The sequence below is a fragment of the Rhinoraja longicauda genome, chromosome 23 (assembly GCF_053455715.1).
Source record: "Rhinoraja longicauda isolate Sanriku21f chromosome 23, sRhiLon1.1, whole genome shotgun sequence".
Classification (NCBI taxonomy): Eukaryota; Metazoa; Chordata; class Chondrichthyes; order Rajiformes; family Arhynchobatidae; genus Rhinoraja; species Rhinoraja longicauda.
In genome coordinates, this window is record NC_135975.1 from 9,406,631 (window position 1) to 9,420,701 (window position 14,071).

At 43.8% G+C, this 14,071-nt stretch overlaps 1 protein-coding gene across 1 annotated transcript; it reads left to right on the forward strand.

The window, feature by feature from the left end:
- The first annotated feature begins 373 nt into the window (after positions 1 to 373).
- On the forward strand, positions 374 to 7,568 carry LOC144604818 (fascin-3-like). Its single transcript, XM_078419524.1, has 5 exons — positions 374 to 487; positions 3,012 to 3,702; positions 5,531 to 5,649; positions 6,152 to 6,311; positions 7,390 to 7,568. The coding sequence occupies exons 1-5, from the start codon at positions 374 to 376 to the stop codon at positions 7,566 to 7,568; spliced, it is 1,263 nt and encodes a 420-aa protein (XP_078275650.1).
- The last annotated feature ends 6,503 nt before the right edge of the window (positions 7,569 to 14,071 follow it).

A 14,071-nucleotide genomic window follows, 5' to 3' on the forward strand; every position in this document is an offset into this window, starting at 1 on the left:
GCGGCCCTTGCCACCACATCAGACACCCACTGACCAGATTCACGCCTGCTAATTAATTCTCCAATCACTTCACGTTGGCAAAGTCCTTTCCTCTCACCCTTGTACCCAGAGGTGTCCTTGGTTGAACAGCTATGGCATCGCCTCCGTCACCGGCCCCTCCTGTTTATGACATCATGAAGATAGCCACAAAGTCAGCTGAAGGTACAGCAGGGCACAGACCAGGTGAAGGTGGAACTAGTGGCTGCTACCGGTGGACATACTGAGCGCGTAACAGCTTCTCACAGCAAGGAGAACTTGGCGCTGAATATTTGGCATTGGACATTTTTGTGATTCAAACCCCACTGCATAGTGAAGAGTGTCATTAATCATTGCCATGTCGAACACCGATGTTAGTATTGGTCTGGTAACCAGTAATGGCGACTACTTGACTGCTGAGCCATTCAGAAATCTTGTATCACTGGTGACAACAGTATTGGGCCCAAAACAGGTAGCTATTCAACAATGAACAGTTATGCGACTGGAATACTTGAATATAACCTTTAAAGAATGAGAGATTGGAGGGACTGACATGGGGCAATGATAAGGCAGGAGTTGCGGTGAGATAACTGATCTCGAACTTAATTTGCAATAATTAACTTACCATCAGAATTGCTAAACTGCAGCGAGTGGCGGGTACATTGAGCCAGAGTTTCTAGCTCTGATCATTTTGCAAAGATCTTCCACAGTGTTTGTTGATAGGGATTTTTTTTTAAACAGGCTTTGATGCCCTGCATAATTAAATTCATTCGATGGACTCAGACTTGAAGGTGCCAGTGGACTTGTGTCTCAGCAACAACACAAGTTTTGATCTTCAGGAAAAGGAGAGCAAAATGGAAAATCAGAGACAATAGTTTTTTTTGTGAAAGCATATGGGATTTACGGCTTTATTAATGGAAATATAAAATGAGGAATTTGCGCAAAAATCTTTTATGAAAATGCTGAATCCCCTTCCTGTTCTCCAGCGAGTATTTATAACAGATCAGAAAGAATTTCAATGCAGAGAAAGTTTGCTGTACTGATACTGGGGGCAAGTGGTTTCAATTACATGGAGACATGCTGGGGTTGGGATCAGCAGAGATCCTTGAACAGATAATTAAGAGTTTAACATCATGAAGTGTTTGTGTAAAGAGGAGAAGAATGTTCTCATGTCGGAATGGTAAAACACCAGAGGCAAAGATTCAGGATAAAATGATAGAACCCGAGGCAAGATGAATGAGAATATTTTTCCAGATCAAGTTATTTTAACCTGGATGCAAGACTAATTGGATAGATCTATCAAAGCACGGGCTGGGTGGGTTGACCTCTGATGCTGTTCCTTTATACGATTCCATGAAAATCAAAACTGAGCAGTTTTATAACTGTGAGAATAGATGCCTTAGAAAATAAAAGACTGAACAACCTTCTTTAAAGTTATAAAGCATTTTGAGTAGATCATGTAGACAAAGTTTCCAATTCTGGGTGTGTTCAAAAGGAGTTACTGTATATAAATATTAAATAATTTAAAGTGAATTCAACTGCTTCATTCAAGATGGGCGGATAACTGGTCTGCTTTGGAAAATGCTTAGGACGGAACTGCAGATGCTGGTAAACCGATGATAGACAGCGTCACCCATTCCTTCTCTCCAGAGATGCTGCCAGTCCCGCTGAGTTACTCCAGCATTTTGTGTCTATTTTCGGTTTAAACCAGCATCTGGAGTTCCTTCCTACACATTTTTGCTCACTGCGAAATCTCCTACTTTGAAGGAGTTCTCCTCTCTCTGGTGTGAGTTCTGCAACATCCTCTCTCGCTGCTCCCCCTCTGTGATTCCTCCTGCATTTGTTCTATATCTCAATTCATCACTGTCAATATCTCTCACTTCCCTTTCCCCTGACTAGTCTGAAGAAGGGTCACGACCCAAAACGTCACCTATTCCTTCACCCCAGATATGCTGCATGTACTGTTGAGTTATTCCAACATTTTGTGTCTATCTTTGGGAAATGTTTATCTCTGGGATCAGCATAGCATTGAACTGTGACAACTCCTCTATCTTTAAGTTTAGTATAGTTTAGTTTATTATTGCTACGTGTACCACTAAATAGTATTTGGATATCATTCTCCCAGCACATGAATAATAATAGCCATTGGGCTAGGTACTGGTGCATTATTGTTGCCAACATGGATGTGAAGCACCATGGCTATTGACCACCAGCAATGGCTGCCTCACCAAACAGTCTGTCTATCCCTTCCTTCTTTGTTGCTTGTTTGGTTATGTTAAATGTATGTTTTTATTGTTCTTTAGTTAGTTTTATTGGGGGGGGGAGTTGGGGAAAACTTTTTCTAATCTCTTACCTCGACGGAGATTCGAATTTTTTTCAGTATTGTATCTCCGTCCGCACTGCGGCCTAACATCGAGGAGTTGGCGGCCTTTGCTGGAGACCTACTTCGAGAGCTCCATCGCGGGAGCCTGCAGGACTTAACATTGCGGAGCTGGCGATTCCTGACGGGGATCGACTTTGGGGCTCCAATCGCGGGAGCCTGCGGACGTTAACATCGCGGAACTCGTGGTCTCTGGTTAGAGACTGACTTCGGGAGCTCCAAGCCGCAGGCTCTTTGACAGCCCTGACGCGGGAGCCTCGATCGCCCCGACGCGGGAGATTTGATTGCCCCGAACCCGGAGAATAAAAGAGGAAGCAGATTGGACTTTATTGTCTTCCATCACAGAGAGGAACGTGGGGAATCCTCTGTGGTGGATGTTTATGTTAACTTTTATGTAGTTGTGTGTCTTGTTGCTTTTTTTTAGTATGGCTGTATGGTAATTCGAATTTCACTGTACCTTAATTGGTACAAGTGACAATAATCTGACCTTGAAACCTTGAAGGTTGGACTGAAGCTGTGTTGCGTTCTAGGAATTGGATTGCAGAGGATTATTGCGATTTTATTGGAAAGGCTAGTAACCAAAAATAAAATGTGTCTCTCGTTTTCCATTGTACAGATCTGGGATGTGGAATTCAAGTCAACAGAAGGTGTTCAGGTCCAGGTCGAACTGAAAGCATTTAATGGATTGTCCCTGCAGACCGACATAAATGGCTTCATTAAATGTGCCCCTTCCAATGAGCTGAGTTTATTTCTCTTGGAATACCAGTCGAATGGATCTTGGGTCTTCAAATCCTCAAAGTTTGGAACTTATCTTGAGAGTAATGGAGATAAAGTCTTCTGTTCGCCGAAGGATGTGGCCAGTCCTCAGCAATGGATCCCTCATCTGAGCATGCATCCGCAAATTGCACTGTACCACCTCCAATCCAAGTCCTATGTACGGATGCACTATCCCAAAGGCCAGGCCATTGCTGATGCTCCAGCTCCCTTCTCCGAAGAATGCATCTTCTTATTTCATTTTGACCACGGGAAGTACCATCTCCAAACATCTAACTTATCTTACCTGTCCACCGACGGTCAGCTGCTTAACAAACTCTCAAAGCAGACAGCTTTTGATCTCCATCTGAAGGCCGGTTACATGGTCAGCCTGTCTGCTGGAAAGAAAGGGTTCCTGTTCCCTCACCAAAGGTCGGGTCTTTTCTCAGCGGGATTGTCTCCATCAGACATGGAGGCTGTTTTCATCATCAAGAGACCCAAGCCTTGGATCACACTGAAGACCAGTTCAAACAAATATGTGACAGTTAATTATGGTGAGAAATTTGGAAGGTTAAACATGCACAACTGTAGTGTTGAATTTCTAATCTATTCCCGCAACTGGTAAATACAGTTCTTTTCGGGTATTGATCACTGTTTGGAGTTTAGAGTTGGAGTTTTAGGTTTCTGCTTACTTGATTATGTGATCAAGGTTTCTAATTGCTACACTCTCGTAGGTATTGTCACAGAGTCATTAGGACATGGAAAGAGGCCATTCGGCCCACCAGTTTCATGCTGGCTCTCTGTAGGAAGAACCAGTCAGTCCATTTTCCCGCCAGAACACAAAAAACAGGTCATTTGGCCCAGCTGGCCTGTGCTAATGCTGGCGTGGTTTTCCACCAGAGCTCCCTCACACCCCACTTCAATGTGCTGTTACTGCTCTTAAACTGTGACTGTTTCAGGCTGATATTGCTTACATTTAAAGGACGTCCATAATACTCTAGCCAACATTCCATGTTCAGCCAGTTCCAGTTTGTTTGTTATGCTTGTGGGGTCTTGCTGTGTCACCAAAGCAAGTTTATCAATGCAACTAGTCATTGAGAGATTTCTTAAGGTGCGTGCTGAGAAACTGCTGGTTCTCGAGACAAAATATAAATACTGAATGCATTCCACCTGCAGATTGTGTTCGGGAAAGTGTTAGAAAATCCCAGGAAGGAAGTGGTGTTCAAAATAACACAGAATTAGAGCATGAGTTTTGGTTTGGTTGTACATCTCTTGTGGGCAAACCCAGACCTGCAAGGCCATAGCAAGGGATATGGATTGTGTGCAAACCTGCACAACTTTTCACCATGTGGGCAATCAGGTAATGCAGGTGGTGGGTGAGCAGATGTATGTGTCATTGAACGATGACACAAAAGGCACCATGTCTATGCCTCTCATAATTTGTACATTGCAACCAGTACCCCTTTCAGCCTTTCGCTTCCAAGGAAAACAAACATAGTTTATATAAACTCTCCTCATCCCAGAGAGTGAACCTTCTCCACTGCATCTTCTCCAGTGCAATCACTTTCTTCCGATAGTGTGGTAACCAGAACTGCACACGTTGCCCTCTAGCTGTGGTCTAAGGTTTTACATGTTTGTAACATGAGATCCCTGTTCTTACATTTGATGCCCCAGTGAATTAAGACAGATATCTCATTTGCCTACTTCATCATCTCATCTGCTGCCACCTTCAGGGATCCTTGGGCTTGTTTCTCTGAATGCTATTTCGTTTTGAACCTTTGAAAATTTTAAAATAATTTTGTTGTCACTGACGTTAGACTCATTGGCCTTCAAAGATCTGAAAATGTCTGCAAATGCCCCAGCAATCTCCTCCCTCGACTCCCTTAGTAACCTGGGATACATCAGGTATGGCTTCTGATACTCCTTTTTGATGGCACTTTGTTCCAGAATTCCACCACTGTCCCTGAATTTCCCAACTGCAATGTCCTTTAGCTAGTGAATATACATAAACATACAGAGAATTGTCAGGCTGCACAGTGGCACTGCTGGTGGAGCTGCTGCCTCAGATGTTCAGAGAAAACGATCCAAAGTTTGTCTAACTTCTCATTGTAGCTAATAACCTGTAAACCAGGCAGCATTCTGGTAAACCTCTTCTGCATCCTCTCCAAAGCCTCCCCATCTTTCCTGTATTGGGGCGAGCAGGACTGTACACAATTCTCCAAATGTAGCCTAACCAAAGTCCGATAAAGCTGCGTGACAATCGTGACTTCCTGACTCTTGTAACCAATGTCCAAACTCATGAAGGCAAGTATATCATATGCCTTATTTAACACTAATAAAAATATCACAAGTTAACGATTACTGAATTCTCTTTTCTCCTAGGAGTAGAGGTTTATGCCCGTTCTGAGAATATCACAGACCTCTCGCTTTTCCAATTTGAAGCCAACTTGAATTCGAACAATGTTAGATTACGAACAGTAACCGGACAGCTTCTGGTGCAGGTGTGTCACATGGTACTGTTGCAATAGTTTCAACACAGCGTGGCATGTATTGTCTGGTGGAGTCATGCAGATTTTGACTGATGCTGATCTATTTTATGAACTAAGTGACCAGGCAGGCGTTCACAACAAGCCAACAGTTTCACAATCACCATTGCTAATACTAATATTTTTGTTTGAGATCTTTTTACTTAATTTCATGAATTTAAGCCCAATGATGATGAACACAAAGCAATCCATTTCCAAATTGGGAGGTGGCTTGGAGGTGATCTTGCGGGTGGTGTAATTCTATCTTCCTGCTGTCTTTGACCTGGCAGGCCTAAACAAAAATCATTGGTTAGATCTCTCAATCTACCATTGATACTGTGACAAAGGCTCCTTTACACTGACAAGATATTCATTAGACCTTTGAACAAGATCTATACATTGTGATCTATTAAAATAACATTAAGATCTGAAGTTAATGATCTTTAGATATAAAATGATGACCTGATTTTTTGAGCAGAGGAGACAAGCCAACATCCTGGCGAATGGGGATGACATTGAGGAGGCAACTTACTTCACCCTGAAGTGGAACAATAGCAAAATAAGCTTACAAGCTGCGAACAAACTTTACCTGAAAATGAAACCCATTGGACAGATAATGGCCAATGCTGCTCAGCCAGGTAAGCAAGGCTTTAGTCCAACTGATTATTATTGGATTTATAAGTGTAAGAAAATAACTGCAGATGCTGGTGCAAATCGAAGGTATTTATTCACAAAATGCTGGAGTAACTCAGCAGGTCAGGCAGCATCTCAGGAGAGAAGGAATGGGTGACGTTTCGGGTCAAGGCCCTTCTTCAGTCACTCTTTTTCTCACCTTCTCCTCTCACCATGTTCAGTGAAAGAATGTTCCTCATATGGGTGACCTCAGATTATCAGATCACAATCTTAGTGCTGCCTACAGAGTGAACATTGTTCAACAGTTGTTTAGGCCTTCTGGAGAGGGCATATGGGAGAAAAATTTAGCGTAGGGTGAATGTATGATATGATACGATACGATACGATACGATAGAACTTTATTTATCTCAGGAGGGAAATTGGTCTGCCGGCAGTCATAAAACACAAGTTACATGAAACATGAAATTGAAGTGAAGAGTGGAAAGGATTGGGTATGTACAAAGATTGGAAGAGGAGGGGGTGGGGGGGGGGGGGGGTGGGGGTCAGTCTACCCCACGACAGAAGGAGGAGGAGTTGTAAAGTTTGATAGCCACAGGAAAGAAGGATCTCCTGTGGTGTTTTGTTCTGTGTCTTGGTGGAACCAGTCTATTGCTGAAGGTGCTCGTCAAGTTGACCAGTGGGTCATGGAGGGGTTGAGCTGTATTGTCCAAGATGCTCTGCAGTTTGAGGAGCACCCTCCCCTCCAAGACCAGTCATGTAGGTGACTGTGTGATGGTCAACGAGGGCCTGTGTTGGCTGAATGGCTTGTTTCCATGCTTTATAACTCTCTGGCTCCTTTTCTGCTGTGTCAAATTCTACAGTTTCTCCTTCTCAAGCTTTGTGTTGTCTGCCAGTGTGTGTGTGTGTGTGTGTGAGAGTCCAGATCATTATCATTATTCAGAGGCGGGTGGTTCTCCAAAATTCTAATCAGTAAATCTGTCCAACTCTGCAGTGCCCCTTGTAATGTTGAGTTGCTGAACAATATGGGATGAACCTATACCGTGAAATGGCTTCCCGCTGACTGTCTCTGGGGCTCTTTTTCAGGACCAAATGAAGAGTTCACTCTGAGGCTGATGAACCGCCCTTTTCTCATCCTCCGTGGTAAATGTGGGTACATTGCCACCGATTACCATTCAGCCCAGCTACGATGCAGCCAAAGCAAGTATGAAATCATCCTACTGACTCTTTGCAAAGGAGGATTCTATCATTTCCAAGGCAAGTGACCGTCACACCCCACATTATCAAAAAAGCCTTGATAACCTTGCCACAAACTCCATCCCCTCTCCACCATCTCCACCATCCTGCCCCCTATCTGCTTCGAGGCTGAATCAGTCTGATTACAAATTTGACATGAGATTTGAACCTTCCCTGAGTTTCCAACCCACAAATCCAGTCACCTCCACAACATTACCCACCTCCAGCCTTGTCTCAGCCCATCTGCGACCACAGCTTTTTATTCCTGTCTCCACCTATATCCTTCCTTTGTCCCTCCCCCCCTGACATCAGTCTGAAGAAGGGTCTCGACCCGAAACGTCACCCATTCCTTCTCTCCTGAGATGCTGCCTGACCTGCTGAGTTACTCCAGCATTTTGTGAAATAAATACCTTCGATTTGTACCAACATCTGCATTTATTTTCTTACAATACCTCCACATTCGGTCGTTTGAACACTTTCCTGGCCGCCCACCTTACATCTCGGTCAGCTCTGGCTCCTCCAGAGCTCAATAGCTGACGTTCTAACCCTCACCGTCCTTTCCTCCATCCCAGTTTGTTCACTCACCTACTCTGGCTTCTGCACTGCCTTAACCTCTGTCTTTGTTTACAAGGCTCTCTATTGCCTTCCCGACTTATCTCCGTATTCCCTACTTTTGTACGTTCCTGGAAGATTTCCATCCTTCAAAGCAGGCCTTTATTTCACGCTCAGATTTGCAGCTGTACCATTGCTGATGTGTTCAACTCTGGAATTCCCTTCCTCGACAAGGTGGCACGGTGCCACAGCAGAGGAGTTGTTGCCATAAAGTGCCAGAGACCTGGGTTCGATCCTGACTACGGGTGCTGTCTGTAGGGAGTTTGTACGTTCTCCCTGTGACCTGCATGGGTTTTCTCCGCATGCTCCAGTGTCCTCCCCCACTCCATATACATACAAGTTTGTAGGTTAATTGGCTTGATAAAAATTGTAAATTGTCCAAATTGTCCCAACTGTGTAGGATAGTGTTAGTGTGCGGGGAACGACGCGGACTCGGTGGACTGAAGGGCCTGTTTCCACACTGTATCTCTAAACTAAACTCTTTTCCCTTTCTTTCCCACTAAATTCTTCACCGAATAACCCTTTGGCCGGACACAGACAGTGGCCACTTAGCCCATTGTGTCTAATATTTCAGAGAAATATTATTAATTTCCTTTCAACCTTTATCTTTTGCACATCGATTCTGCCCTGATTCTCTTACCACTCACGTACAATCAGAGTAGATTAATTAATTAACCTTGAGACTGGTATGTCTTTGGCATGTGGGATGAAACTGGGGAAATCCATGCAGTCACAGGGAGAGCATGCAAACTCCACACAAACAGAGCAGAGGATCAGCAGATTAAATTCAAACCCGGGTCAATGAGGCATTTGCTTGAGTCTTTTGGCCAATGATCCTCTAGATAATGTTTGTAACTCATTAGTTCAGAATGTTCAGCCCCTTCTATGTTGATAATGTGATAATGCGATATTTTTATTCTTTCATTCTTAAATATATAAAAACTGGTACACTAGCTCTTCATGTTCACGTATAATTTGAGAAAATCTGCAATGCACATTGCCTCAGCTGGCAATTGTTTTCTCGATGTGAGCCAGAAGCTCTTCAGATTGAGCCTGATCAGAGCTTTCAAGAGCTGCGGCAAAATGTAATCTCTTTGTTATTCCAGCCATTGAAACTTAAAAGTTAACATTCCATTAAACTTCTTGATTATTTTTGCAGCATTGCCACTGCACATTAATGAACTCTGCATGTAGGATTCCTGATTACCCCAAGTGTATTAAGTGGATAATTAGTTATCCACAGTTGGCTTGGCAATAGAAGGCAGAGGGTGATGGCGGAGAGACTGGTAGGCTGTGGTACCCAACGGTGTACCACGAGGAAAGGGGGTGGAGGGAGAGAAAGAAGATCTTGGAGGTTTGTAAAACTAAGGGAGAGTAGAAACAGGTGAAGCCATACAAGGATTTTAGCCACAAGATGAATATGGAGTGAAGGGTGGGAAAAATGGATTGCAAATTGGGCTACGGGCAACAGGGTTGTTGATAAGCTCATTTGTGAGAAGATTGAAAGGGAATAAAGAAGGCACTGGAATAATCAAGTCTGCAGGTAACCAAAGTATCACCGAGGGAAGCTTTGGAAGATTGCCAAGGTGGTATTTGAAAAAGAAAAGCATGTGTGTTTGGTACCTTAGCTTGGAACAATTGAGACAGCGTCCAGGGAAGCAGAGAGAATCCATGGCTCAGGAATGGAGCTAACAGAGGGAGCCAAAGTCGTTGCATTATCCAGGTTAAGCCAACCCAATTAACCCTCTCTGTCCGAGTTGTGCCATCCTTCCTTTAGTCATTTATTTGTAAGGTAGAACATGCCATTTAGCTGCAAATCTCGGGAACCGTGTGCTGTTTCTCGTAATAGTTTATTCTTTCTGTTATGAAATAAAGATAGTCAACTGGGAAGATGTTGGGGGAGTCCAGAACCAGGGGCCACGGTTTAAGAATAAGGGGTAGGCCATTTAGAACGGAGATGAGGAAAAACTTTTTCAGTCAGAGAGTTGTAAATCTGTGGAATTCACTGCCTCAGAAGGCAGTGGAGGCCAATTCTCTGAATGCATTCAAAAGAGAGCTAGATAGAGCTCTTAAGGATAGCGGAGTCAGGGGGTATGGGGAGAAGGCAGGAACGGGGTACTGATTGAGAATGATCACCCATGATCACATTGAATGGTGGTGCTGGCTCGAAGGGCCGAATGGCCTACTCCTGCACCTATTGTCTATTGTCAATTGTCTATTGTCTAAATCATTAGGGCACAAAATGAATATTCCTTTTCATTCCTAAGGGATCAATGGGAAGTACTGGACTGTGGGACCCAATGACAATCTTTTGGTCTCTGGAGACGTCCCTCTGGATTTCTGCATCGAACTTCACGCAGACAACCTTCTGTCAGTCCTAGCTCCCAATGGTTGCTATCTGAGCTGTGACCACAATGGCTTGCTGAGCACATCGAACCTAGCTATGAACAATGACCATCTGTGGGAATTCTAGATCCCATCCACACTGAGGTAAGTTGGCAGCTGACAACATTTGGTGCTGTGGTGGCGGATAGCATGGGAGGTTTTCTAAGGCCACAAAGGGATCACTTGGAAAGCTAGATGACGCGTTAGCAGGCGGATATTAACCTCTGTAGGTGCGAGGTGATGCATTATGTGGGACATATGGTTGGTCGTTCAAATCCAAAATTCTCTGCAAGTTGCAACAGGTAAATCGGATGGTGAAGAAGGCACATGCATTCTTGCCTTCATATGTCAGGCATAGAATATAAAAGCTGGGGCATCATGCTGCAACTTTACAAAAACACTGGTTAAACCACATGGAGTAGTGTGAAGTTCTTGTTGCTACACTGTAGGAATGTCATCTGTTCATTTCCCTCCACATATGCTGCCTGACCCACTGAGTTCCTCCAACAGTTTTTTTTTTTAAGAGGAAGGATATGATTTTGCTGTGGAGAATTCAGAGGAGATTCACTAGACTTTTGCCTGGACTGGAAAACGTTAGTTATGGAGAGGGATTGGACAGGCTGGGTTTATTTTACCGGGAGCAAAGGGTGTTAAGGGGTGATCTATACAAAATTATAAGACGTACAGATAAGGTAGATGGTCGGAACACTTTTTCCCATGGTAGGGCATAGGTTTTAAGAAGCAAAGTACGAAAGGATAACGCAGTCAAATAGAATTATTGTAATTGGGCAGAAGGTTTGCCCGAGAGGGGTGAGGCCCACGACCCTTTTCCCTGCTGCATGACTATGACTCAAAGAAGCGAGCTGTGATGTCCAAGGCTCCTGGCCTTCCACTCATCAGCTTTCCTCAAAGATTTCCCAAGAGTTATAGGAAATATTGAGTAAACCATTAGAAAGCCATTTCTCTGGAGAAAATTCTGAGGGGAATAAACATGCAATTCAATTCGCAATTAGCTTAGCTTATTTAGTTTAGTTTAGTTTAGAGATACAGCATGGAAACAGGCCCTTCGGCCCACTGAGCTGGCACCAACCAGCGATCCCCGCATATCAACACTACCCTACACACACCAGGGACAATTTTACATTTATACTGAGCCAATTAACCTACGTCTTTGGGGTGTGGGAGGAAACCGAACGATCTCTGAGAATACCCACGCAGGTCACAGGAAGAATATACAAACTCCATACAGACAGCATCTGTGGTCAGGATGGAACCCAGGTTCTCTGGTGCTGTGAGGCTGTAGCTTTACTGCTGCACCGCCATGCTGCCCAATTACTGCAGCTTCAAAGGTCAAGTCCCAAGGCGTGACACAGACTATAATTTGCACCCTCTCTACATTTAGAACACATTTGATAAAGTATTTTTTTTATCTGCTCTTCAGCTTAACATTTCCTATTATTAATTTTCATGCAAATTGCCCCGTGAAGGTTTCCTCTGTCAGCCCTTCCCACCACTGGATATACCACAGCTCGGCCACTGGCAGCAGGGCAAAGTTATAACATGACAAGTGTCTGCAAGGCATTTCAATTATAGACACAGACAGAGGGAAGATAATCACTGAAATCACCATTAAAAACTTCAGGGCGTATTGTAGTAAAACAAAGTGACTGTAAGTGACTGGGTCAGATTAGAAACACGTAAAACTGGAGAAAATAATCCTTGTAGGAGCAAAGAACTGCAGATGCTGGTTTACAACAGAAGGACAGAAAGTGCTGGAGTAACTCAGCGGGTCAGGCAGCAGCTCTGTTGAACATGGATAGGTGACGTTTCAGGTCGGAATCCTTCTTCAGACTCTAATTTCGATCTATAAAGAACCCTTGCAAGTGTTGTAAGCCTGCGTCATAACTATTGAACCTCAGTAGCCCAAGTTTCTACCAAATGCTACTTTATATTAAAATTTGAGCTTGGACGTGGAGGGGATGGGTGGCATGGTTGCACATTTTAACTCAATTCTACTTTGCATATTCAGGGGGCACAGAGAGGTCAGAGGAACTTGGACAACGAGGGTCGAGGGTGTCAATCTACACACCGCCCCGGTCAGAGATGGTAAAGGTGTTTGAAGAAATTCTACTCTCTCCCACAAAAATACCATTCAATCTAAAACCTGTATGTAAATTGATGCCTTTATCATCTGGACAAGTGCTCAGAACTCTCCCTTAATTTTGATGGGTGAAATATTGAGGGGAATTAATTTTTATGAAGTTCCCTTTTCTCCAAATTTGATCTTCATGAGCAGCACATGGTGGCAGAGGACAAGGGGCCAGGTAAGTAAAGAGGCTCGTTCTAGTGTGGAAAGTACTAGTTCTAATCTGAGGAAAGCGCTAGTTCTAATCTGAGATCAACAGAATGACATCCCTTTTCCCTCCTGTTTTCTGTGGTGGGACTGTGACTGGGATTCATCCATTTCTTTTTTTTAAATTGCTCTTATTGAACATGGACATCAATGTGGTGTCCTCTGAAGGCTAACGAAGTAGTTTCTTTGGCCATTTCAGACCAGTGGTTTAGAGTTGATGATGTGGTACCACCAAATTTCCTTCCCAAAACAACATTTGTTTTGGACACAATTGGGTTTTTGCAACAATCCAGTGCTTCAGGATCTCTATATTGAAATGGATTTACGTCTACCCTTTATTCTTAAAAGGATTCAAAGTCTCAAACATGACAGCGTTTGTATTCACATACTCCAGGTCATCCATTAACAGAACTACTGCACTGCCATAGCAGCAAGTACCACACACAGCACACAGTGCAACCGGTAGAGTTGCCACCTCACATGTCCACGACCATGGTTCAATCCTGACCTCACGCCCTCTCTGCATGGAGTTTGCATCTTCTCCCTGTGATCATGTGGGAACTGTGAGAGCTCCGGGCTCCTCCCGCATCGCAAAGACGAGCTGCTTAGTGGGTAGGTATAAGAGAACATGGGTGGCTAGGTAGTGGATTCATAAAACTTCTCTGAGAGCCAGCATAGGCTCGATGGGCCAAATAGCCTCCTTTTATATAATAAGAAAAGATAGTTTGGATGTGGGAATTTGTCGGAATGATGAAGGAAGGAGTGGGTCAACATGATTATTGTTGGATGATTGTTGGATCCAGACCAGGATCAATAAGAGTCCTCATGCCCGTGCCTATTCAACTATCCATTACTACCTGTGTAGAAGCGTGGCAGTATCTCCCAACCTGATCGCCCATTCTTCAGGCCAGTCAACAGTTCCTGAAAGCCCACCATAACTGGTTATTTGTCTGATTGTTGTGTATAACGTGACTATTCATTCACAAAGGACCAGAGGCATTATTTCACAAAGGTAGCCCGTGAGACCAGGCTGATGCCTGATGGTGTGAATGTTTAAGGTGTGGGTTTGGGTCTCAGTCCTGACAAAATTTGGCAAACATGAAACCAACGACTTTACAATGATGAGGACTCCGATCTAATAATGAGTCCGTGTCAATGGTCAATGTAGACAAACTGTCCAGG